The 27,314-nt window shown below is 32.7% G+C and overlaps 1 protein-coding gene and 1 long non-coding RNA gene across 3 annotated transcripts in view; one reads left to right on the top strand and one right to left on the bottom strand.

Moving 5' to 3' along the window:
* The window catches only part of TRDN (triadin), a 227,335-nt gene that overhangs the window by 82,759 nt on the left and 117,262 nt on the right, over positions 1-27,314 (bottom strand). The window contains exon 10 of the mRNA XM_036221435.1: positions 9,356-9,433. Within this exon, the coding sequence (XP_036077328.1) occupies positions 9,356-9,433 (78 nt within the window). The remainder of the gene's footprint in view (positions 1-9,355; positions 9,434-27,314) is intronic.
* Positions 1-27,314, top strand: part of LOC107515365 — a 35,521-nt gene that overhangs the window by 7,915 nt on the left and 292 nt on the right. Inside the window, exons 2-5 of one of the 2 annotated variants that reach the window (XR_001597996.2) lie at positions 1,251-1,323; positions 1,777-1,900; positions 10,304-16,821; positions 18,545-26,147. This is a non-coding gene — a long non-coding RNA (uncharacterized LOC107515365). Of the gene's footprint in view, positions 1-1,250; positions 1,324-1,776; positions 1,901-10,303; positions 26,148-27,314 lie in introns of those variants that run through there. The other variant, XR_001597993.2, reaches the window with a different exon arrangement.

Raw genomic sequence — 27,314 nt, forward strand, 5'->3', positions numbered from 1 at the left:
AATTCCCCATAACAAAATTCAGAAAATGCTGTACTAAGGTTTAGCTTATGACTCTGACATCTGTATCTCTCTCATTGGTAAACTCCAGACTCCTGTATTCACTTGTCCACTAGGGCTGACCGCTTGTGTAAATTGAGCTCAACATACTACCTGACATGTGGCAGAATCTTCATTTTCTCTTAAGGTCCAGACTCTACTGTAATCTTTATAGATTGCATTAACCGAGCTTCTTGCCCTGGATTCAGATTAGTCTGGCTTATGGGAACAACATCAAGAGATAATAGAGAAGGAGGAAAAGAGAGAGATGGACATTTATCCTCTAACTTCCTTCCCAGTTCACTGAAAATATCACATACATCATTTTACAGAGTGTTGGTGGTGTGTTCCCCTATTAAAGAACATAGCACTGATTAGTCATCTCTATCTTACTTACAAGGCTTGTGGGTTTGTAAACCACTTAATTTCACTGCCCCTTCAGTCTAGAGCTTATAAAATCTTTCTGTTTGCTAGCCCTGGAATGCCTCACTATAACTCTACTCAAACCTCTATACATACTACATTAACTAAACACTCTTAGTCATTTTGAGTGTGCCAGGGATCCTGGTACACTCAGCAAGCCCAAAACTAAACTCATCATCATCTCTCAAAACAATGTTCTTATTCGTAATGCCAGTCATTTATCTAGGCCAGATAAGACTTTAGTACTTATGCTCAGCCCTAACACTTAATTGCTAGTCTAAGGTACTGGAAATAGACTGAGCCTGAGTATGCAATACCTGGGTTCCAATTCTAATAACAGCAAGTCCTCAAATAGCATCATTTTGTTAAACAATGTTTTGTTTTAATATTGATGCGATGCCATAGAAATTTAACTCTTGCTTATGTTAATTAGCCTATGGTACATACAATTGGTTTTGTTGCATACTGTTTCGCTGAAAGTTGCAGAACCTATGGATGACTTTAAATGAGGGCTTACTGTATATCACTATTAGAGCTGTATTATCTTAGGCAATATACTTGTTTTTTCTAATCATTTCTGTAAAATGATGTAGATCATATTCACCACTGGAAGTTGTTCTGAGGGTTAAACATGGTTGTTTAAAAGAAAAGTAGCATAAACGAGTCTACTTATTCATCTTATTTCCAACAGTCTAAGCTCCACCTTTCATTCATCCACCCTTTCTATATAGCTACCACAATGATCTGAAATGCAAATCTATTCATACTGTTCTTCGTCTCAATTGCTTTAGCAGGCTTGTGCAGTCTATGAGGAGGTGTAAAACTTTGGGAATGTGTAAAAAGCCATTCATAACATGATCCCAGGTTTGTATTAGGAGTTGCACGTATTCTGTCATTAGTGCAATTACCTCATTATCTTCTATAGATACTGATTAAAAACTATCATAAAAATTCATGGTTTACTATGCATATAAGAGAAATTTCCTGATAGAAAAATGATAATAACAATGACTAATGGTTGAGTATCTAACTGCTCTAGAAAATGTGCTAAGGTATTAAATATATTATTTCATTTAGTTATCTTAGCAACTTTATAAGTTAAATAGGTACTAAAAGTAGTTTGGTTTATATATTTTATCAGAAATAATAAAGGTTAATTACATTAACAATCTCTGAAAGATATGAGTTTATTTCACCACAAAACAAAGAAAAATATATTAGCCTAAAGTTCAATAAAATTTATTGTGTCATAGAATTAATGGAATAAGAACTGAAGCCAAATTTCTATTTTATTATTTTATGCTTTTTGCTTCCCAGAATATATCTCACAGAAGAGCTAAGGTGATAAAGTACTTGTTTTAATAGAATTGTAAATAAAGTATTACCAGTTCCTGCTGAGCGTTGTCCTCAGATGTATCGTATGGCAAGAAATTATCTAAAGGTAAGTTTCTTGTAATGCTTCTTTCTTCTCTGTACAAATCCTACCAACTTACTCTTCATGGCCCAATGCAAGACTTGCAATTTCATGACATAACCTTGTCTTTTTCATATCTCATCTTCCTTCTAACTTTGATTCCTGTAGGATCTGTATAATTCACTTTTGTACTTCAGTAAATATACTTTATAATGATATTTGCTACATAGAAACATGCTTGTTTGACATTTCTATCTAGGCCATGACCACACCTTACACATGTACAACAGCTACTTAACCACTATGCAAAGCCAGAGAGTCTTTATTTTGCTCTTTAGGCAGCTTTTACTAACCCATCATCTTGGAAAAAAAAAAAAAAAAAGCTTGAAATATCTATGTGTGAAAGCAGAGAGGAACTTCAGAAACCATTTAAGTTCAATCCTTACCATTTACAGGTAAAGAAATGGAAGTTCAAGAAATCAGTTGATTTATCAAAGATCACACAATTGATTAATGTCAAAGCTGAGATTGAAAGCCAAGTCCTTGGTCTTCTCTCTAGAGTTCTCTGGCCTACATTTGTGTAACAGCATTTATAGTATTATTTACAATAGCAATACTAATTATCTGTTGCATATTTATTCAAGAAGATAATAAGGTATACAGTATTTATTAATCTTAGTATATTCTGCTTTATTGATGAAAATTATATATTTGCAATGGGATATTAAATGTAATTTAAATATAATAAATACTAAATAAGGGATCACTTAATTTCTTCCTTTCACACTTTTGCCGCAATAGATGAATTATGGCAATTTTATACTAAGTGTTCAGTTACACTTAGTTACATGTGAATGGAAGTCTTCAATTCTTCAGTGATCAATAACAGAAAAATGTGTTGTTGGAGGTCAAAGAGGTATTTTGTGCCGAGTAGAAGAATAAAAAAAATTCTGATATTGTTGATTAAAAATAATGGGATCGTTTCTGGTAATAATGCTTACATGAAAATTTTATAAAGCAGCTTTGTGTGTGTGTGTGTGTGTGTGTGTGTGTGTGTGCGCGCGCGCGCGTGCATGTGATTGAAAAGGGAGTGGAAAATGTTTCCCGAATCTTTCCTGTTTAACCACTCAGAATTCTGAGGGCAATAAAGGGCTAATCTCTCCTAAGTAACACAGTTCTGACAAACATTTGATAATAAAACAGTTCTCATGCCAAGGGTTAAAACCACCTGTAATGTTAATATTTAAGGTGTCATTTGATGTTGGGAAGGCAGGGGGAACACGGTTCTGCTCTGTTTGTGGAATAAATGAATAACTATAGTGACTCTTTGAACCTGCAGGACTTTCAGTCCCCGTGAGAGCTTCCACTAGACCTGAGAATTAATTCCATCACAAAATTTAATACTTTTTTCAAAAGATTATGAAAATTAATATTATATTGAAGTTAGGTTCATATATAAGTCAATTACAATTAGGTTATGCCTATAATTAAATGCAAATTGACAACAATAACCAAAATGATTGCATGAGGTGGTCATTATATAAAGATCTTTTTAAATGTTAGTATAGCATTCTTTCTCTGGCCAAATATATTCTAAAAAATATAGTAAGAGTCAAAGAAAACAACTGTTTAATATACAATTAGTCTTTATAGCCAAAGATTCAAAGCAATAAAAGTTCATTATGGTATATGAAGTGTGATGTGGGAGAGGAATGTAATTCGAGGAAGGCAAGACAGAACTTCAAGGCATTAGATAAGCAGCCTGAAATGAGGTGTACCGATACATTGCAGAATGAAGCGAGTGCTATTTGAAACTTACTTTTTTTAAGCGCTGTGAAAGCACAAAATGATCTTTTAAGGGCTTCACAGATGTATAGAGTGTTTTTACCCATAATGAGGTCCATGGTATTTTTATATTTCTACTGATAAAATTCTAAATTATTTGCAATCTCCTGTGAACAAACTTAATACTCCAGTCTATAGATAAATTCTACTTTTTTAAAACATTAAAATGAAAAATATGTTTTTGCTTCTACATTTTGACCTGTTATAACTGTACTCCTCAAATCAAACAGCATATGTTAGTGTCACATGTAAATTCTTTTTCATATAATGCCATTTTCTTGCAACTTGGTCCTAAGAAAATTCCAGACTAAAATAGTGCATCAAGGACTGCGCATAATCAGCCTCACTAAAAACAGCTTGATTAATACTAAATATGTCCTAGTTCCTAATCAATTATGTTAATGGAGTCGCAGGCAGAACATCTGCAAGCCCTGACAAAGCCCATGATCTCAGCATTGCCTGATAAGCGGACTCCTCAAGAAGCTACTCAGTGCCAGCCTCCTCAGTGCAAAGACTACCTTAAAAGCCTTACAATCCTGAATCTTTGTTATGTTATTCACTTACACAGGGCATTAAGTTGCAGGATAGAAAGTCAAATTAAATTGCTCTTTAAATGTAACAATAGAACCTAAGTGTTCCACTTAACAAATGATACCTACCATTTCTAAATCACAGATTGATAGGCAAAGTATTTGCTACTTGATCTTTTATGACCTCTGCTAGGAGATAAACTGTTGTCAAACACTTGAATAATTTGACTATCAAAATCTGTCTCAATTTGGGGGACCGGAGTTCCATGATTTATGTCCACCTCACAACAACAGAATTAGAATCTGATGAAACTTAAGGTGACACTATTATTTATAGGCTATCTCTTGTCCTGTGAACATTTGGGCTGTGAGATAGCCACTTGTCAGTTTTGTGACACATTATATCAAGTCACATAAACTATTATAGTCCAAATGCCAAAAGAAATATAACTCTTCTCTCTCTTTCTCTCTCTCTCTCTCCCTCTCTCTCTCTCATCTCTTTTTCGAACTGAGTTCTATAAATTTAGGAAAAAATTATTTAGTAGCTAGGTAAATTAGACACAATAGTAGCCAGTGATGAGATTGCTCAGTTTTTGTTGTTTTGTTACCTTCAGCATAAACTCAGTTATATTTGAATCTAGTTTAAAAAGTTTTTAAAATATTTAAGTCCTACCGACTATAAGCATGTATAGAAAATGTTGCAAGTTTGGAATTTGTGCCGTTAGAAAACCATATATGACAGAAATGAAAGAGGCAAAATCATTGTTTACGTAAAACAATTAAACAACTCTAATTTATGAGGTAAATATTTAAGCTGCTTTATTTACATATTAATTAAACTTAGAGTTTACCAAATGCTACTGACTGAATTGTGTCCCTTCACAATCTATGTGTTGAAGAATTAACCCCCATGTGACTGTATTAGAGACAGAGCCTTCAAGAGGTGATTAAGTTCAAATGAGATCCTAAGATGGAATTCTGATCCTATAGAACTGGTGTCCTTCTAAGAACAGGGACAGCGGACCTCTCTCCCTATCATGTAAGAACACAATGAGGAGGAGGACATCTCCAGGCCAAGAAGTGGCTCTCTCTAGAACCCAACCATGAAAGCATTCTGACCTTGGACTCCCAACCTCCAGAACTGTGAAAAAACAAATTTCAATTGTTTGAGTCACCCAGTCTATGGTATTTTGTTATGGTAGCCCATGTATACTAAAACACCAAGGCTGATCTGATTTTTTTTTTAAAAAAATTAATATATCAAGAAAAAATCGTCTTCATATAATTGTCACACACATAAAGTCTGGAGCCAAGTGAATGAATGGGTGAAGGAAGAGAGGAAGTCAATGGTGATAGTGGGAAATTTGCTCTATCCAAGACGATAATCTCTAAAAAACATACATAAAAGACCTTTGTGGGCCCAACAAAATAGATCTACAGCTGAATTGAATAGGAGACAAAAGTTTCAAACCGTAGACTAGATCTGGACTGTTCTATATATGTTCAAGAAAGATTGTTGATTTGAAATCTTGGAGTGAGCCATTACAAGATCATTGCATTAAATCATGGTCTTTAATGACCAAATTATTATTTTTTTTTCATATTGGAATTGATACAGTACTGATTTATAGATCATATGGAATTTTTATTTAAAATGTGCAAATATTAATTCATTCACTTCATATGGATGACCAAATCCATATGGATGACAATATTTTGCTTACTATATAATAGGTTGTTATAATTTACAAGTATAATGTAATGTTTCTCCCATTCCCAGTGGCATTTCTCTTGCTTTCTTGTAAGCATTTTTAGAATGCTTATGTAGTTGGCTTGAAACTTTTACTTTTTCCCAGATAACTAGCAGTCAAAATATCTCCGCAAGTAGCATTTCAGTAATTCTAAAGGACTTTTGGCCAATTACAGGTTATTCAGTTGACTAATACTAAATTAAAATCATTTTTAAAAACGTCCAATTGCTCTCCACCTCCTTCCCAAATCATCTAGAGATTTGCTACTCAGATGTGGTCCTCTTCCAGCAGCATCTGCAATTCTTGGGGAGCTTGGTAAAAATATAGAATCTCAGCCCCTACCTCAGAACTACCAAATCAGAATCTGCATTTTCACAAGATCCCCACGTGATTTGTGTGCACGTGAAATTTTGAGAAGCGTTGCTGGGATACTCCTGACTGAAATTATATTTCCATCTCAGAACTGCATGAGATCTACAGCACAAAATCTTAAGTTTCAATTTTTAAAAACTTGTTAATATCTCAGAAAGCATGAACATATAACCCTCAAAATTCAATGTCTGCATAGTAATTTAACGGAAAGTTTCCAGGCCGTAGAACTAGAAATCCAGGGCTGGAATCCCAGTCCTACTATTAATTAATTTAGCACAAATAAGTAAACTGCAAGCCTGGGTTTTGTAATATCAAATGTAAAATGCATATAAGTATGGCAAACATAATATTCTAAATAAATGTAAGTCAAATAGAGCATAGCCATAGGCATGACGTGGTCAGGATCTGGCTAGACAAATGCAAAGAACATGTTGATTTTGTAACATAACCTTGGGAAAACCTCTCCTGCCCACTACTCATCTCTTTCTCTGGCTATCAAATTTGTAAAACAAATGGATAGCCAAAATTAATTCTATTTCAATGTTCTACAGGAAACTCTCTCTTATTCCTGACTAAAGCCATCAGCATCCTGCTCCACCTCACTGGGCCTCTTTTATATCAATAGATTTCCATCTTAGTTAATAGCACTGTTGTCCACGAGATACCTAATTCAGAAAGCTGGAGTCATTTTAATTCCTTCATCTACCTCAGCACCTAGATCCAATCTGATACTTAGATCAGTTGCTACTCTTCCCAAATCTATTTCTAGTCCATCCATTTTTCTCCATCTACCACACTACTGTTTACTTCAGGCTTTATAACTTGTTTTGACCACTCTTTTCCAAAGAGCCTGCAACCAGTACCACCAGTCTACCTTATAGGATGAGAGTTAAGTTGATATTTCTAAATGAACATGTCTATTCCATTAATTAAAAACTCCTCACCTTCTACAAACAAAACTAAAAATTCCTTAGCCAAGAAAGAAATATGTGTGTTTGTACGTGCATAAAATATCTCGGAAAAGAACTAAATTGGTTACCTGTAAGAACTGGGTCGTTGGTGGACGAGGTCAGGAGAAAAACTTTTTACCTTGCGTTGTTTTTGTAACTTTTAAGTTTTAAACAATTTTAAAAGAAAATAAAAATTCCTCATCTAAGTGAAATAGCATGAGGTCAAAGATTTGCAAAAGACACAAAAATGCAATCAGAAAAAAAAGGAAGAAAGGAAAAGGATAGAAGAGTTAGATAAGTAAGAATAGAAAATGATGATAAATGTTTCCGCAGCCTGAGTATATTGGGGATTTATTTTAGTATTCAATATTTCATAATAAAACTTTAAAGATAAAAATAAATGTCAAGCTTGCCTGAACAAAATACTTCATGATCTGCCCTCTGCATGTCTTTGTATCAGCATTCCCAAACTCTCTCCATAAAGAACTACTTTCTTCTCTGGATCTTTCTTTCTCATCCTATACCTTTGCATATGCCACTCCTTTTATTGTTAATGGTCTTTCCTTCCTTGCCTGAATGACGAACACCTCTTCCTGGGATTTCAATTTTACAGCTATCTCTGCCTTTTCTGTGGTCCTTCTCACCTGTTCTAGCCAGAGCTATGCCTTTTCTTTTCTAACCTTTCACAGTACTTTGTACTGTCTTATTTTTTGATTCTTATCCCATTGTGGTAATCAGCACACCTTTTAGAATACAACAATCAAGAACCCTCTTGGAGGCTCTGTGCTTTACAGAGCTGTTCTGTACCCTTCTCCAGCTATGCCTTGCCCTGGTTCTAGGAATCAGTGTGAGGATAGGATGTGGCCACCTGGAGTCCCTTCTCTCTTATACTCCAGATCCTGGGAGCCTAATTTTTATCCCCTAAACAGCTTTTACTCTGATGCCAGTGGCTGTGTGGGCCTCTTCCTGAATGAATTCTATTAAGTGTGGTTACCCCTAGTCTCAAAGAGTGGCCAAAGCCAACAGGTAGGTGTTGGACAAAGTGAATACAACTTAGACAAGCAGATTGGTGTCCATGTATGCACACTGACAGTCCCTTTCAGTGTAGGACAGAGTAGGGTGGGAAGGGTGCTTTGGTGATCTGGGGGAGACCTCTATTTTTCTCTTGCAAAAACTAGTGGTGCATTTGGCTTTAATGACTTGCGTTTAATATTGGGCTCTTCTTTAATTAGTTTTAATTTTCTATCTGCAAACTAAGTCTTGGTAGGGTATGAACTTTTTTCTATTAATCTCAGAATCTGCAGTACTTTGGACAGTATCTAACATGATCCCATGGTTGGGATTTAATAAATAATAGTTGAGGAATGAATGGAAACTTAATGAAAAGATGCTAAATTGCTAGCAAATTTGATTATGATAATACTTTCATCATCTAATTTTGCTAATCTTGGACATCATATGTTGAAGAATTACTTATTACTTGTAGTGTTAACTACTAATTCTATAAAATACTTATAAATTGGCATTTAAGTTGCCATTTCATCCTGACAATTACTCTCAGTGCTATTCTTATCCCATTTTAAGGATGACAAAACTCATGAACAGTGAATTTAAGTAACTTCCTAAATTTATACACCTAGTAAGAGATAGAACTCAAATTCAAACTTAGAAATTCTGACACTAGAATCTTAAGACAATAAATTGATCAAGTGGTGGTTAAACTGCAAGAATTACAGGGCATATTCTGGTCCATTTGTCCCTATACTTTCTGGTTGATTTCCAGGGTACAAAGCTGGCCATCTTTCTGGAAGCTGGTGGTCACCAATATAGAATCTCAAGAGGAAATTTTTGGTTTTCTAAGAAGGAGCAAACTGTAATTTCAGGAAAAGTAAACTGTAGCTATGTAGTATATGTAGACATACTAAAACTATTTGAGAAAATATTGATTTTGTTGCTGTTCTTATTTTATTTTATTTCTCTACATTCCATTTTAATCATAATAGAGAAGATCTTTGGGAAAACTAAATTACTTGCCTTCAAGAGTAAGTGAGGCTGGAGTGGATCTGGAAGCTTGTTCTGTTGGTAATGGAGGAGGTATGGCTGGGCTTTGTCCTGTACACACAATACAGAAATAGGTCTTGAAAAAACAGTATTAAAAATTTAATATCCACAACTAAAATAGCTAAATCTGTTCCCAACATGCATAATTCATAATCTGAAGTATAAATTCATACTATTATGCAATAAAAAAATTGTCATTAGGTGAGATTTTTCAGTGGATACATACATAGGTCCAGCTCTCTTCAGAGCCATTTCTGGACATATTACTTTTCATAGATGTATACACAACGTTAAATTTAGCTAATGGATTTCATTAATGAAAAATCTACATGCAATCAAATAAAGCAATTTATTTTCAATATGCACTTAAATGATAGAAACTAAAATTACAGAAGCTGAGAAGAATCCTAATACAGAGAAAAATCATTTTTTAATTTAACTAAAAATTCTCAAGGTATAATAAGACAATAAAAGAAGGTTAAAATGTATAGGCCTTTTGATATGGAACGGGTACATTTTCTCCTGCCAAAATAAATGACCTGCAGTTAAGTAAATAATGAACCAAAGGGAAAATATATTCAGTTTTATAGGACCTTGAATAGCTCCCTTAAGTCTCTGGGCTTATTATGAACTGTATAAAAAACCCACAATCGTTTCCGAGTGCTTCCTTATCCCAAGTGATTTTTTTTTAATTAACCAAAACCACCCCGGCTATGAACTGTAAACATTAACTAACATATGATTTCATATGAAATGCTTGCAATATGTTTTATCATTAATTTTTATTTCATGAATTCCTGCTGTTTCTTCTTTAATCCAGGAATAAATGTTGGTATATGCACCTTCTAAAATCTCACTGACAGCTAGATATTATCAAATGTCAGCAGACATGTCTGCTTACTGGAAATTTTCCATTTTTAGAATTTGTCAAAATCATTTCACCCTTGTGAATTGTGGATTAGCGAGTGGAGCAATCAGAGTTGTGCATACCACGTTCTGGTGGTGGCAAGAAGGGAAGAACCCCAGGCCTGGACCTTCATGCCAAAGAGAGGTTGACTACAGAATTTCCTTCTAGTCGTTGGAACCAATAGGTTGATGCATGAGCATATTCAGTACGTATAAAAGCAAAGCATATTGTTTCATAACATGCAGGCTGTATATGTAGAAAATATCAATTCAGATTATATTTATCTCTCATGAACACAAAGATTTAATAGAAACTATGCAACATGTAAGTTCCTTTTTTAATGAGCAAAGAAAAATAAGGCTGGGAACACCAAAAAAAAGTTTGATCCACATTTTTTCTTCCAGTTAAACATTTATATAGGGCTTACTATGTGACTGAAACAATCAGTTTTGATAGATTGTCATTTAATCTTCACAAGATTCTTAGGGTGTAAGTATAATTTTCATTTTATGGTTTGAACACTGAGGCAAACAGTTCAGGCAGTCAGCTTCTAGGACATAGAACTAGATTTGCATGCAAGCACTAGATGTGAGATGCTTAAAGTTCCTCTCAGACTGTCTAAGGTGAGCAGATGGGAAGGGACAGAAAAGAGACACTTCCACCCTTTGTCCATCCTATTTGTAAGTCAGAAGGATGTCTGCTTGGAGAGATTCATTCCCATGTCTTGCTTGAGAGCTGTTCTTGAAAAAATATTTCTAAGGTGGAATGGCTTTCGTAGTTTTAAAATCTAGGGAGAACCTAGGTTTAGGAAGGAGTCACTTAAATAACTAAAGCTTAAAGTACAAGTGGCTATGACTATAATTCAATTGTTTCTAAGTACTAAGGTTTTCAAAAATACCTTCATAGAATGTTGCCTGTTCAACCCAAGCTGCTTTCTCCTCTGTCAGATACTTCTAAGAACAGTAGTAAATGTGTAGTAATAATCTTTTTATAGTCTTGATAAGCTCTTTAGAAATTTATTTCAAAATAGACGAAATATTTTCCCTGGAAAGTTATTTATAGTTTACACTATAAAATACTCTTAGGCTTTCATAGAGGAATTATAAAGTTATTATATTATTAAAAAATTAGTGAGCACTTATTATGCACCAGCACTGAAGAACCATTAAACTCTGTCCTTGCTGTCAAGAAGTTCCCAGAACACTGGCTAAAACAGACTTACAGAGAGAACATTATAATGCAGTGTGATGAAGGGAAATAATATATACAGAGAGGACATTGCAGAAAGATTCCTAGAGGAGATTAACTGCAATGTGCATTTTAAAGGCCCAAAAGGAGTTTGCCAGGTAAAGAAGAAAAGAGAAGAATGGATTCTGGGCAGCAGGTATCTGGTAAAAAAAAAAAAAAAAAAAAAAAAATTCGGGATGACAAAATATGTAGAAGTATTAAAACAAGCAAACTGGTGCTTCTACAGCATAAAGTACAATATCCAGCTTTTATCAGAAATTGCCTAAAACTGAAATGGACTAAGTATGCTCACTAATATGACTGACTGCATCATTGTGAGGCAGTGGATTCAGAAGGAAGTAGGACCACAAGAAAAAAATGAAAGAAAAAGCCAGATGGCTGCCTGCCTCCATGGTGACAGTGACAGTTAGGCCTGGCAGGGGAATTATTAGTTTAGGGCAAATTTTAGTTGTGCTAAGGGGCACCAAAACAAATGAGGCATATCATACTTGAGCACAGCACATGACTTTCATATTGACTTGTAGAAAAGTCTTCTTTTATGTTCAAATAATACCAGAGAATGCTTTTGAAATCAGAGGCTATTGTTTTATAAATGCATATATTATATGTAATATTTTATAATAATTACATCAATATAATATCAATAGAATTTTATAATGAAAGCAATGTTGTTTATTTTAGCATAAAGACTTTATGTTTGGAATCAAATGGATGTGAGAGTTTCAGCTCCATCCCTTATAGCCTGTGTGAGTTTGAAAATCTCATGAGGATTCCAAGCCTCAGTTTATAAAATGAGGATAGTTTTTAGGGCTATTATAAGAATTAAGTAATAAAGCAACCAACATAGAGTAAATACTCAAAATACTAATTCCTTTTCTATAATATTTACAATTTATCTTTCATCTATACTTAAAGAGGACTTGAAACAGACTTTTGAAGTAAGAAGACAAAGACATAACAACATAAAATTTAAAATGGCAGAAGTAGCAGAACTCATTTACAGGAAATTTTATTAGCAGTATATGCCTTCGGAATTCCTGAGGATTGTTACTCTCTAAAGAAAAGATTTAGGTGGTTGAAATTCACAGTGGAAATCTAAAGGTGACTTTCATTTTATAAGCTATTACCTGAAAATCCCTCTGATATTTGAACATAGTGAATTGGCTTTATTTTTGTTCCTTGAGTGATTTTGTCTGAATTATTTCCATAAACATGAATGGCATGTTTGTAAGCTGCCAATATTTTATTGTTCCGAAGTTTGTTTGTTTGTTTTTTTCTTTTTTCTTTTTCCCCTCAGAAGTCAATTTGATTCTTTTGGGTTTAGTCAAATTCCCCTGGGGATAGTATACGGTGGACATTCCTTCTCACGATCTAAGTTACTGATGTTTTCTTTACTTTGCTAGAAATGATGCATAGAATTACTCAGAATCTCAAATCAAGTAGAAAGCTATAAGCTGAATTCAGATTGCATGAGGTAAAAACGAAACAAAACACAATTCACTATACTAAAGTTTAATTTATCTAGTTTATTGAAGGAGGTTCCCTGGTTGAAAACCATTTTTAAAAACCTGAATACACCCCCTAAATCTTGAAACAAATGTTGAAGATATTATTTTTCTCTAATGCTTAATAGATATTTTATTCCTTCAGTCCCCAATGTGTTTTTCTGGAGGTACTGAGTACATCCAGAAGACAATAACAAGCTCTTTAAAAGGTCTCAGTACTACAAACAGTAAATGGCTATAGGTGCTTGAATGGAGAATGTGTCATTCTAGTAAGTGACATTGAGTTAAAATTTATTTAAAGTTTTTAAAATAATTAAAAATTTTAAAATTTATTTAAAGTTTTTGAAATTATTACAAATGCCTATCCTGATTCGTTGTTTCAGTTTCATAAAGGCATTTATTTATAAATCTATGACTAAAAGCAAAATGTGAAGATTGGAATTTAGTAAGAAAATCATAGCCAACTTTGTTAAAGCCATGATATTGCTTTTATACATTGAATAAAAGTTCCTAGACTATTTTTGTAACATGTAGAATATTTTTCAAATGCAAAATTTAATAAGTACTAAAATTAAGTAAAATATGGTTTTATATTTTAGGTTGACATGTGATTTTGTTAGTGTCCTTTATTAAAACATGGCACCTTGAACTTCAACATTCCTTACTTTGAGAGTCTCTTTCTCTTACTTTGTACTTTTGGACCATTTATAAAATAGAAGTAGGGAGGTACAGGGATTTGTTGTATCAATCACTCCTCCCTTTTCTACCCCCATTTAATTTAAAAAAATGTGAGATTCCACTTACATAATAAATCCAGGTTTACAGATTTGCCTTTGGAAAGAGAGTCTCAATAATAAGGAATTATCCGAAAAGTTCAGGAGTTTGTACGAAACGGGTGCATCAAGGAGGCATATATTTTCTAATTGTCTATCACTAAATTCTACACATGCACTTTGCATTCTTGTATTCAGTCTTGTGGATGAGGCATACAGAAAACCAACAATTTATCACTTAAATCTCAGTTGTTTCAAGGTAAAATTAAAAAAATAAATAGTGTCTCTTTTAGCTGGGTTGTGGTGTTTATGAATATAATGATACAAATAAAACCACAGTGAAAATAGAGAAAGACCTGTTGTTATGGAGCTTATATCAGAGACAGAGGAGACAGGCACCTGATATTCTAGTGGAAAAAGACAAAGCATATCAGTTAAATAAGTAAAATGGAAATAAGTATTTTGTTAAAAATGTATCAAGGAAGGGTAATAACTGCTATTCAGAGTAGTGGGTGGCAATTTTAAATATACAATCAACACAAAAACATAGAAATTGTAGATAAGTGGATGGATTTAGAGTATATTTGGACTTAAATCCAGTCGGACTTTTTTTATGAATTTGATGTGGATAGTGAGAGAAAGAAATTAAGAATGACTGACAATTTACTTGAAGAAGTATGATACCCAGAAAATTTTCCATATACCCAGCTAGATACTGTTTATGGACTAGTGGCTTAGTCGTCGTTGTCATGTGAAATATAATAGTTCTCAATTTTGCCAGAGGACTTATATAAAGCACACTGAAGAAGAGGACATAGTTACTTTATTGGGTTATTCCAATAATAGCTCTTATCAGTAGTTAATTCTCAAGATTTTTTTCATGATTTTATAAAAGTTTTAAGCAAATGGATTATTTAATATAATTGGCTATGTGACCCTACTATAAGGATATTTAAAACACCAAAAGCTTCGACTTCTTAGATCAAAGAGCATCCTCCAGGCCAAAATGTTTCACTGAAAAGGTTTCTTTGCCTCCTGAAAAAAGCTTCCTTAATATTTCCATGTGTTATTATATATTTGCATATTCACTTTGATGGAAAGCAAGAAAAAGTAGCCAAATGCAAATTTCATACATTCTTTTGATTAAAAATGATGAGTAATATTACTGTTTTTTTCTCTTCATCTTCAATTTATGAAGTAAAAAAATTTTTCATGGAATGGTCAACAACAGAAAGGAAATAAGATTGATTCAAGATCATATCATATCATTGTTCTATTTATTCTTATACCTTGATTATGACAGGATACCTGATGTCTGTGACTTAACAAAAATACATGCATAGAATCATAGTCATAGAGTTTGGGGATGTGGAAAAGACCTTTGAAATCATCTATTCCAACACCCTAATTTTTTCAGATGGAAAAAAAAAATGGTCTCTGGAAGGATAAGTGGCTTAAGCAAGTTTATGCATTGAGAGCAGACCCAATTCAAGACTGAGGGTTTTTTCACTACTTTTTATTTTTCTATTTATTTAATATCTTTTTACAAAGTCAAGATAAATGATAACCATTTTAACTATTATCACACATGACTCATAATTCTTGGAAAATCTGGAAATACTTTCTAATATAAAGTTAGTTTTTTTCAGTGACCCTGTTCTGTTTAACCTTAATTAGATGCTAAATTGACCTCATTTAACCCATGAAAGAGGCTCAGTACTTTTAGACCGAATTCCTTATTATTTTACCTCATCGCCACAATTCTATATATACCTTCAACTGGGATGTTTCCCAAACTTTTAGAATTACTATTTCTTAAATTTTCTTAAATATATATTTTTTTCTAGTTATCTTAACAATATCTCTTTCAACACCACACCAAATCCATATTTGTGCATAGGGCCAAAGGGAGACGCAAAAGATGGAAAATACAAATAAACAGGTGATATGAATTCTGTTTCCCTTTCAGTACAAAGGCCAAAGCTAGTAGAAAAAGAGGTTAAGACATATTAGATGAACTAAAGTCTCAATTTGGAAAGCTAAAAATAAAAATTATCTTATGTTCTTATGTATCTTATGTATCTTATGACTCCACTTGCCAAGGAGTCATCCAACGAATGTCAAATATTTATGGGTTTCAAATTCTCATTGATAAAACTGCCTGGAACATGGTTTATTCTAGTAATTCCTCAAAGCTTAGCCACCTTGTCTATTACATAACTCTCTTATACTAATTCCTTTGACAACTTTTTATGTTCCCAGAATGCTCTAGGTACACTTCATCTAGGCTTTTTTTCCTTTTCCCCCCAAATCCTCACTAGACTATGAACATGTGAGGATGGAATCTGGAACATTAACACAAATTTGATGAAGAAAAATGAATACCTAAAGGAAAAAAAAAATGATTAAACAAATAAGTGAATAAATAAATGTTACTAAATGATACGCTGTTAGGCTGTTTCTAGAGTGTTTGAATATAAACAGACTGAACTATAGTATTTTTAGTTCTTGGAAGAGTGCAAATTACTTCCAATAAAATACATGATAAAATTTTTATTTAAATTTTTTTTGTTTCCTTTTTTTTTCAATTATTTATAGTTCCAGACCAAAATATTTATTTTCTTTCTGTGAGACTCTTTACTAATTTATGTATGGGTAGAACAACAGTCTTTCCATGAAAGTAAAATATCAGTGCCTGTATCCATCATTAGTGGGAAAAAACTGAGATAAATCTCAAAGATGAAGCAAGGTTGCATCATTAAAGCTTGATTGAGTTAAATAGCTCAATCAAGACATAGTGCTTGCAATATATTCTGTACATCTACAGGCCTCCTCAAGTGGAAAGATTATGTAAGTTATCCATTGTAGTGTGTTTCAGCCTGAAGAAATCGCCTCGAATAGCGTTTTCATGCCAGAAGATGCCTTAAAGTTTACTGAGAACACTGAATCCCAAAGAAGTTGAACAACTTGCCAAATTCATCCCAGGGATTTATAAGTAGAACCCAAGTATGTAGATTCTCAATGTGTGTTCTTTGTATAGCATTATGTTATTTTTGTGTTTGCACTTACTTTAGAAGGAGCATAAAAGAATAAGAACAAAATATGTGATAAAATTTAGAATAGTGCTAAATAATTTCAATTAATTACAAATACTATGTTATCATTTTATGATAATTAAAAGAAAACATTACAAATGCAGAATTCTATACTATGGTGAAATGATATTATTAATGGACATTTTAACTATTCTGTGTGGAGATGACTTAAAATACAAATAAGACATGTATTTGACCATCATTTATGTTAATTCAATAATCAGAGTTACAACAAACTTAAATTAGGCCTTTGAGATGCTATTTTCCAATGTCAAAATATCAAAAATTCTTTAATAAAATGAGGATGTCTATTCTCGAAGGTGTTGAGTAGCAGGAGTAGCTGTAAGATAAAAATATCTCATCTTATTAGAAATCATTTTACATATGTTTTACAAATATTTACATATGTTTTAAGTACATAATTGAATAGAATTAAAAATGCAGTTTTTAAGGAAAACCACAAATTTTCAATAAATTATTAAGCTAAAATCTCAGGTTTCATTTAAATTCCTAGGTATGCCCCTCTCCTTTACAATTTGAACATTTTAACTACTTAATAATGGACTATTACTCATTTAATTTAATTGATCATTTCTGCTAATAAAGAAGTATCAGTTCTAATATGGTTGTTTACCAACCAGTTAATTATAATGGAGTATGTACCTAAATATAAGTACATTTAATGTGTCATCATTCTCAAGTCGAAATCTCATAGTTCAGGTTTTATACATATTCGATATTATTTTTAGATATTAAATACACTTTAGTGGTTTACACAGACCGAAGTCACATCAAATTACTGATCATTGAGAATCTGAGTTGCAACAAGAAAGGTGAAGAAATAAGAGAAAAGATGTTTTTCAAAACAAAAATTATTATATTTAAAAACTGTATTAAATAAATTACAAGTAAAATAACCAATTCACTTCCTAAGAGGTCAGAGGCTTGCAAACAAAGTAAAGATGGAGAATTAAAAATGCCTCTTTTGTCTTATATCTTTTCTGTTTGTTTAACATTAAGATGCTACTACAGAGGTATTGACAAAGAGAGGCTGGCATAGTCGATTGCCAAATCGATTCCCAAACCGCTAGAATCTATCGTTTTCATTCTCAATAACTTCAGGACACAACTGCAACTATAGAGATAAATTGACTCCATGTTCTCTTTCATCTTAATTTGCTGCCACTCTAACTCTTAAGAATAAAATATACTTAAAATCTAATTATAGGACTGGGTGATATTTTACTAGGCTTTACGGCCAGCTTAATTGACATCCAGGAAATTTAAAGTAAACTATATCCAAGATTCCTTCAACACTTGGTTAGAAGCCATTTGTGTTCTTGTGTATGGAATCAATTCCTTTCACCTACCAACCATCAAAGACAACTAAAGGTTAGCAGATTGCCTTCATTCTTTGGCAGTTATGTTGGCAAGATTTAAGAGTCCATGTCAAGTTTACATTATAAGGTAATCAGAAATTGTGTTTGTATTAAATTATACTACTTAGGAAGCAGAGGAAGGAAAAAAAGAAAACCTAAGAGGAAGTTACCTTTTTAAAAAGCATATTTGTAATTCTTCCTGCCTTGCTGAAAATAATATTTAGTCATCTGAGCAAATTCCCTAATTTCCTTTAGGTTCAATTTCCTTATCTATGAGGTGCGAACAGAATGCAATGAGATGATCTATGTCAAGAGCTTAATACAGTTCCCGGTGTATCATTAACACTCAGTACATGATAAATCTTGTTATCGTCATCATCATCAATATTGTCATCATCATCTTCTCCAACAGTTCTCAAATATCCTTAAAGCTACATTCAGAATATTGTATGGATGACTGAGCTTTTCTTCAGCTCTAGGTAAGCCATGTTAGTCAAGGCTTTCTGTGAATTTGTTTTCTCCATATACTCAAATGCAAGGATATAACTTTTTAATCTATTAGGTGGCATTTAAAAAACAGTGTTGCTTCTCTTTCATAAAGAATCTTATTCATATAAAATAAAATCAGTTTGGAATTTTTCAGATACCTCATTTAGTTCTTTCCACATCTCATAGGACTTAGCAAAGGGAAGAAATTTTTAACTGTCCTACCCTTTGTCTCTACCTGTAGGAATTTTCTTTCCTTTTTTTTTAAATTGTCTCTGACAAATGCAAATATTTTGTGTTTATAAGCAATTCGAAGAGATGTGAAAAGTCTAAGGAAGAACCATAGAGCCAATGAAAAGGGGACCTCTGTTTTTGGAATTTACCTCAGGAGGGGAAAAAATGGACTTGACTTTTGTTTTAGGAAAGAATTTTTCACTGGTGCTTTAATAAGGATGATAAAACTCCACACCTTTTCAATTACAGGCATATAACATAAATTTAATACTTCAATGCTTGTACTTAATAGAGATAAAATGTGAACATGCCAAAAATTACATTTTAATAGGCTTAACACCACAATTAAATTCATAAATATATTCTCACTTGAACGGCACATTTGGAAGTCATCCAACTTATCTTCCTGTTTTAAATTGTATATAACATACTATTTTGTCATTTAAAACACTGCTTATTCAATGTCTGCTGGGAGGCTATTTATAATTATACCAAAAAATAATATTCCTCTGGGACAAAATTACTATTAATGTAATTATTATCTTATAATAGAAAATGGAAAAGGTTTATATTTTATGCAATTGCATAAAATATAAATCCTCCGTTTTTTTATGGGGTGTTTCAACATGAAAATTTACTCCAATTGTTAAAATGAGTCTTGTCTACTAAATGTGTGCTTATTACCTAACCACTGTTGATTATTTCAATAGGAAGTGGTTTGTAGGTAAGAATTGTTCCTTCAGGAAAGCAGCTTATCAATCATAAAGCAGAATTATTGACTGAAATAGAGTAGTGAGGGTGTGAGACACATAATGTAAATAATTAAATGTAAATAACAAAAGACAGATACTAATGTATAGTGGTGTCTGATTCGAAAGGACACACAGTGGAGTAGATAATACCTACATGATGAGATGTTCCTTTGTTCAATTTTTACCGTGTGTTGATTTCTCACTTGGTATTGTTAAAAAAAAAAAAAAAAAAAAAAAAAAAAGCATATCTAATTATATCACAACCCTCTATGGGTGAAAACAGTTGACCACCTAAGTAAGAATAAATACTGAACTCACTGTTAGCAATTCATAACAATCACAATAAAGCTGAAAATAAGCTTCGACAAAATAGTGAACTACACCTTTACGAAGCCTGTCCCAACCTCTGTGGCCTTCTCCTCTCTAGATGTTTATAGTGAGTAAATCTGCATCATACGATTTATTACTTAATTAGTACCTCTCTCATTTTTCTCCCCCACCTGCTTTATACTGTTCATTGTTTTATTTATCTCTGCCTAGATTATTCCTTTCTACTTTGAAACTCAGGTTATGACCACTAGCATTGAGCACGTACCAGGGACTCAGTAACTACTGAGAAATTGATTAACAGAATGACTTTGAGCAAAATAACGGGATGTTGATGAGGATATGGCCAAAATTTATTGTCTCAAGTGTGGAATAATTGTTACTACTATGTAAGAATAATAGTATTATTGCCTCATCATGGAATATTTTAGAAAACCAAAATGTAAAATATATTGGATTAGAACACCAGTCATAAAACTGATAAAAAAAAAAAAATACTGAGCAACCGAACAGTCTACAAATTATAACATTAATGTTAATATTGCAACATTCATTATTTTCATCTTGCACAAACTTCCTATACAAGAAAAAACTATGAATGAGAAATATTTGTTTACCAAGTAGGTCTTTGAAAGTAATTATATTAACTACTTACTTTATAATTAGTTATACAAAATGGATATAGGGCATACTTTTTATTTCCGTGTTTAATATAGGGCCTGTTTAAGAAAAGGAGTAAGAAATGTGCATTTATTTGAATGGTTGAAAGTCCTAGATTCTCTATTTTTTTATCTACTGGGCCACCCAAATGAAACTTAGAATAACACTAGGGGAATGTATTCACATAATTACTAGAATGCTTTTTTTAATCTGCACTCTTGCATTTAAACTGACAGATAAGATTATTACAAGACATGACACATTAATAAAAAACACCTAATTAGTTTGATAATTTTTTGATTAAGCCTTAATTTTCCTTGCTTCTCATGCAGCAATTTAAATTACTCTGTATTATTTGTTCCTTTTCAGACTATTTTAGTATGCTTTGAATAGTCCCAGTAGGTTACCTGAAAGGAAATTTATTCTTGTCTGACAACTGGTCTGTGCCATTAATAGTGACAAGGCTAGACCAAAACAACACTTTAAAGAAAGCTCTCTCACAGCAAAGATATTCCTTTAAAATCTGATACCTTTTACAAAAGGGTAGGAGACAAAATTCTGAGAATGTGAGCAAAATGAGACCTTAGGTCTTCATTTTGTTCCCTTTAATCGACGCAGAGAGAGTAAAGTCATATGAACATTCTATTATGAGAGAGAAGTCATATTTATTAGCTTTCTCCCCAAACCTAAGGCTCTTTATCACATGAAGTATACTGAGAGTGGTAGCAGCATCAGATGAATCACAGCCACTCAGAGTGCTTGGATCTGTTTCTTTGTACATTCCAACTATTTACAGTGACTAGAATGTCTAACCGATTGAGACAAATATGAAAATCTGATACATTTATCTTGAGCAGATTCTACCATGTCAAATAATCAGAAGGCAAATCTCATGTGGCCATGCCAAACCCAGGAACTATGCATGCCTGTAATTAAGTATAGGCTCCCTCTCCTTTCTTCTGTCACTTCCGTCTAGTTCTGTATGCTGCCTGCGGCTTATGGTGCTCATAGAAAACCCAGCTCTGTTAATTCTGAGCCTTTGTCTCTAGAGATAGCGCCAATAGCTCCTTTAAGAATCTTTCTTTGCACAGGGTCTATTTGCAATGTTTAAAAATGAGTCAGCTTTGTTAAAGAACAAGATTATTTCTAGAAATAAATAAAGAGGGATACTCTAGGGTGATCACTGATATTTTTTCATCGAGATAAATATCAAACATCATGAATTCAATTTAATAAACAAATCCTATATCTAGCAAGGTTTACGACAATAGGGATTTAAAGGCAAATGTTTCTTGAAAGTATATATAAGGCAGAAAAGAAAGACTTGCTAGGGAGAGAATGATAATGACATATGGTAATGAAATCAGAAAGATACAGAGAGTGATGGGTAGAAAATCACAATTTTTCTATATTTGGGCATACCACCATCATACCACCACTATAGACTTAAATAGGACTTATTATGCTTACCCTAGTCAGGTAGTGTTTTAAGTGTACGCCCGCATGCATAAATTAATCCATTAACCCTAAAAAATAATGTCTATGATCACATTTTAAAGAAGTCGGCACCATGCATATTTGTTAACTGCGGTATCTACAGAATCAAACGTAGCTCTTAAAACTCATCTAGAAGACACTTAAACCAAAATTGTTACATGGATATAATGCAGGATTTTTTAATATGATTCTTAGTATAACACTATAAATTATGTTGTTATTACTCACATTTTATATATAGTAGAACCAAGGCTAGACAACATCAATCAGATGGCAAAATTGGTGTGGTATATTATTTGTTGATGTGGTTCTGAAAAAATATTTTCCTCTTCCTAACAAAATTCTGCTTATAATAACTCTTACATGTTCAATTAGTAAAGGACCAACACTCAGAGAGCCAAGGATGCTTAACTGCTCATGTATTCTGTAACACTCTTATTAGCAGCTTCAGTTGACAGAAAAGGAAATGGAGGCTTACAAAGATTGATTAACTTGACTAAGTTATATTCAAGCAAGTGTCAGAGCCTAGATTTGAAACCATCCAATCTGGCTCTGGAGTCTGTGTGCCTAACCACCTGTTCTCACTGCTTGAAATGTCTGTGCATCGGATAGCTACCTCTGAAGAGTCAAAATAAAACAATGCAAAACAACAGATATCAGCCATAGAAGGAAAGGAAGATATTGCTCCATTTTAGGTTATGAACAGGTCTGATTCTAGGACTTTCCTTACAGCACTGTGTTTTTAGTGAATAGTCACACATATTTCACTCTCCTCAATTCTGTCTAGACCTCATTTAAGTTTCTACCACACACATGTGCTTAAATGGTCAAAATAATTTGTAACATTTTGGGTTGCAACATTAATTTGTCACTATACACTATTCTCTTTACCACCTATATGAGCAATTGGTCCTTCTTTTCTTCCACACCATGTTTTAGACTTGTTAGCTGGAGTAGAGTGTTACCTGATCGCGCTCTCTGAAATTCTGGTGTCATGTCATTGTTCTATTTAAAACCCTTCAAGGACTCTCTTCCATGCCAAATATCAGATTTGGTTGATTTGCCAAGTATCTGTAATCTGTTACCACAAACTTATCATTTCTTATTTCTCAATGTTTTCTAATCTTAATTTATCCCCTTGCCTGTCTGATATCCTTATTGTCATATAAACACATTAGTTTCACATACACTGTCATGTCAAGCCTCATTCATTTTCTCCTTCATTCAAATACAAAACAAGCCCTATGCACTCCTTAACATTTAGGCAAATATTATCCATCTTTCAAGTTCTAGATGTATATTGTCTTTCCTGACATCAGGAATCACAGATTCTCCCCTCTGAAACTTGTAACATTTAGTGTATTATGTAGCTCTTAAGTTTGAACTTGTTCTATTATTTATTTCTTTTTCTCTTTCAAATAATCATACACTCCACTTGTTAAAGTTAGGGGTTATCTTCTAGTATTCTTATACCTTCTACTGTGCTCAGCCTAGAACTGATGAATGTAAGGAAGATATTCAGGATTTGTGCACTGACTTATTTCACTCATACTCCTGGCAACTCCATCTTCAATCCACCACTGATTTCTCCCTGCAACTCCACACTTGATTATCTAACTGCCTATTTCAGAGTTTGCTGTGAGAATTAACTGGGTAAAATGTGTGAAAATACCTGATATAACCTTGGTATTTAGCAGGTGCTTAACAAATGATGTTTAGATAGCAATCTACACATATTTCCTTTTGCAACTGAATATCATCTGTGGCTTTGAGAACAGGTGATGAGTTCAAAATCCCCTCCTTCTCTAGCCCTACCTACTCCAGTGAATTTTGACTCACTCTCTTCCTTTACTTCCTATTTTGGGCATCATTTCGGTTTTTCAGGCCAAAGATCTCTGAATAATTTTTACTTTCCTCTTCTTAGTATCTGTAATAATAAATCTCATAATTCTACATCTGCAATATCTCTGGAGTCATCATAATCCTCTCCTTCCTATCTCCCAAGACCAATCTTTATTTCCTCCTCATAGACTTATCCTAACTGGTCTTTCCAATTCAATTTTCTATAAACCATCTTGCACAATATTTTCAATTTTGTTTCTCTTTCTAGGTTCCCTGAGTGACAACCAAAGTAAACCACTTGTAGTTTCCCATCTGTGTTTGGGAAGCAGGGAGATATGATCTTATTCCTGAGGGCTTTAGGATTCAGCAGGCCTGAGTTTGAATCCCCTATTTGCACTGTGTGTGATTTAAACGCTTAAACTCTTTGTACCTCACTTCTTTCCTTCATATGACAAGATTGAGAATATACTCCTTTCAAGTTTCTATAATGATTAAATAAAATTATTTTAAGAGCATATAGCAGAGAGTAAGTATTCAACAACTGGTAGTTACAAAAGAAAATTTCAAGATATTGTGATTATGTGTCTTAATTATTATCTCTTCAGCCTTATATGTCTCTATTCTCAATTTTATATAGGTATATCTATCCTATCAATGTCTCAAGACTCATTTCAATTTTTACTTGTTCTGTAAGATTTTCTCTGATCTCTCACACTAAAAGCAATATCTGCTTGAAGTAAACTTTTGTAGTAAAAGAGAGAGGAAAGAAGTTTGGAAAGAGGATATGTACATATATTATTTTATCATTTTAACTAACTTAAGAAATAAACTTTATACAGAAACTGAGACAAAAAAAACAAAACAAAAAAACAAACAAAAAACCAAAAAAACAAACCCAAGCAAAGAATTTAAATCCTGGCTTGCATAACCCTTATATTTATGTTCTCTTCCTTGGTCTCAGAATACTATCAGGGTCCACTGGAGTCAATCTTAGTTTTTGAGTCTCTTTTTTTGGAGCAATTGTAAATATTTGTAGAGACTATAAAAAAAAATGTCTAATTTTTTTATAGGTCTTCCAAGAAACAAAGAAAAAATTTACTTATTTTTTTTTTAAAACAGAGTAAAACACATTCTATTTTATGATTACCATGTGGTACCATTGAACAATTTTAAAAATTCAGGTCATATTATATTCATGATCCTATTTTGCCGATACCTTGAACATTTCCATTTCAAACCAATACCAAATCAATTTAGGAACAATTTCATTATTACTCATTAATTATTCCCCACAATGCTAACAAAAAAATGTCTAAAATATTAAGAAAATAGAATAGTGATGAAATTGCCTAGAAAGATGATACAATTGTAAAATCAAACAGCATTAGCCCATCATCATTCAGTTTTCTTGTGTTGACTAAAGTATTAAATCATCATTCAAGAAGATATAAGAGAAGCCTGTAGACATTTTTATGGTCTATTTCTAATTTCATTGAACACAGTTTAGAATTTAATTTAAAAAAAATGTCCAACCATAACTGCAAAGAGAAGAAAATTGTTAGAGGAAGATATTTTAGTTATTAGAGGAATTAGAAGATAAATGCAAAAAGACAGAGAGTAGTATGCTAAACTTTAATGATTAAGGTGAAGTTGAAATTGCTCATTCAAGTGAAATCTCAGACTGTGAATTTTCAGATGAAAAATATATTTTTCAAATTCAAGAATCAATGAGTGAACGATACATTTCAAAGGACAAAAAAAGGAAATGTAGTATTCCCATCCAGTTAGTCTTTCAACCAGAAGAATTTCATCATTCAATATGTTGTGGCAAGAACTTGAACAGTCTAATTTTGTTAAAAGTATATCTTACAGTACTTTTTTTTTTATCTTTCATAAAATCTGTGTGCCAAACTTTATGTTTTTGAAGTGCACAAATGCTGAAGAAATGCAAAGGCAGGTGTCAGAAGGAAATCGATAATATGTAAATTTAAAAAAATCATTTGATTTATTATTCTAATTAATGTTCACAGTGTAATATACAGATGATGTCTAAAATTGTACACCTGAAATTTATATAATGTTATTACTAATGTCATCCCCAATAAATTTAATTAAAAGAATAAAAAGTAAATCTAAAAATAAAAATATTTTACAATTATGGAATAAAAATGATATTATATTGTCTTTGAAAAAAATTATGAGCCATCAAATATTTTTAAAAACCCAACTGCTGCATTTTAATGATGCAAGTTCTAAAAGCACTGAGTAATAATATGCTAGACCCTATTCAAGATGTCTTTGATCTGGAATTGCTATCCACAAATGGATACATTGCAGGTTTATGCAGGATAGTTGATGAGCAGTTACTTCCTTTCTAAAGATGTTTCCAGTGGGTTGAAATAAACATTTAGCTTTGCTATGTTTAACTTATCATAATTTTCACTTTCCCTTTATTCTTATTGCTGTAAACAATTTTTAAAATTATTTAAAACATGTTTGAAAGCCATTAAGAGGTCCTGGAAGTAAGAAGAGATAACAATTTAGTCTTAGTGTATTGAGATTGGCATGTCTATTTTCTGAGCCTCTGTGCATAATTATGAAGTTATCCTTAGTTACAAAATTATTTGTGCTGTCTTACATCTTTTCTGAACTATCATCTTGCTGAGAGGATTCAACAAATACTAAGTAAACGTAAAAACTCCAAAATTTTTGTTTTATGAAAAGAATTAGATGATTACTACTAAAGTAAGTATGTTTTTATGGAGCAGTATTTTTTGGAAAAGAGTAAGCAAGGCTGAGTCTTACCTAGTCTTTTCCAATACAGCCAACTGAGCTCTAAAATGCATTAGATTAAACCATCAAATAACAGTGACTATAATACAATTATATTGGTCCTCTTCTCAAGAGGATCAAACCAAAATTGCAGTTAAGCACTACTGAAGTTCAAGAAAAGGATCTTAATGAAATGAGAGTACTAACTTATTCCTTAAGGCTCTTTCTAGCTATGGATTCAAAACCCATGGAATTTAAATGCAGGCTGCCAAAAAATATTTGATCATAGAGAAAATTCTGAAATCTGAATACCTTCAATTGTAAGAGAATAAATGGCACAGAAAATGAAATAAATTACCTTGATATAAATGCTTGACTCAAGTAAAAACCGAGCAGTAGCCAAAACTTCAGTGGTGGGATAACTTCTAAAGGGTAAACTCTAACTTGTATTGAAC

The sequence above is a fragment of the Rousettus aegyptiacus genome, unplaced genomic scaffold (genome assembly GCF_014176215.1).
Source record: "Rousettus aegyptiacus isolate mRouAeg1 unplaced genomic scaffold, mRouAeg1.p scaffold_m13_p_1, whole genome shotgun sequence".
In the NCBI taxonomy this organism is placed as follows: domain Eukaryota; kingdom Metazoa; phylum Chordata; class Mammalia; order Chiroptera; family Pteropodidae; genus Rousettus; species Rousettus aegyptiacus.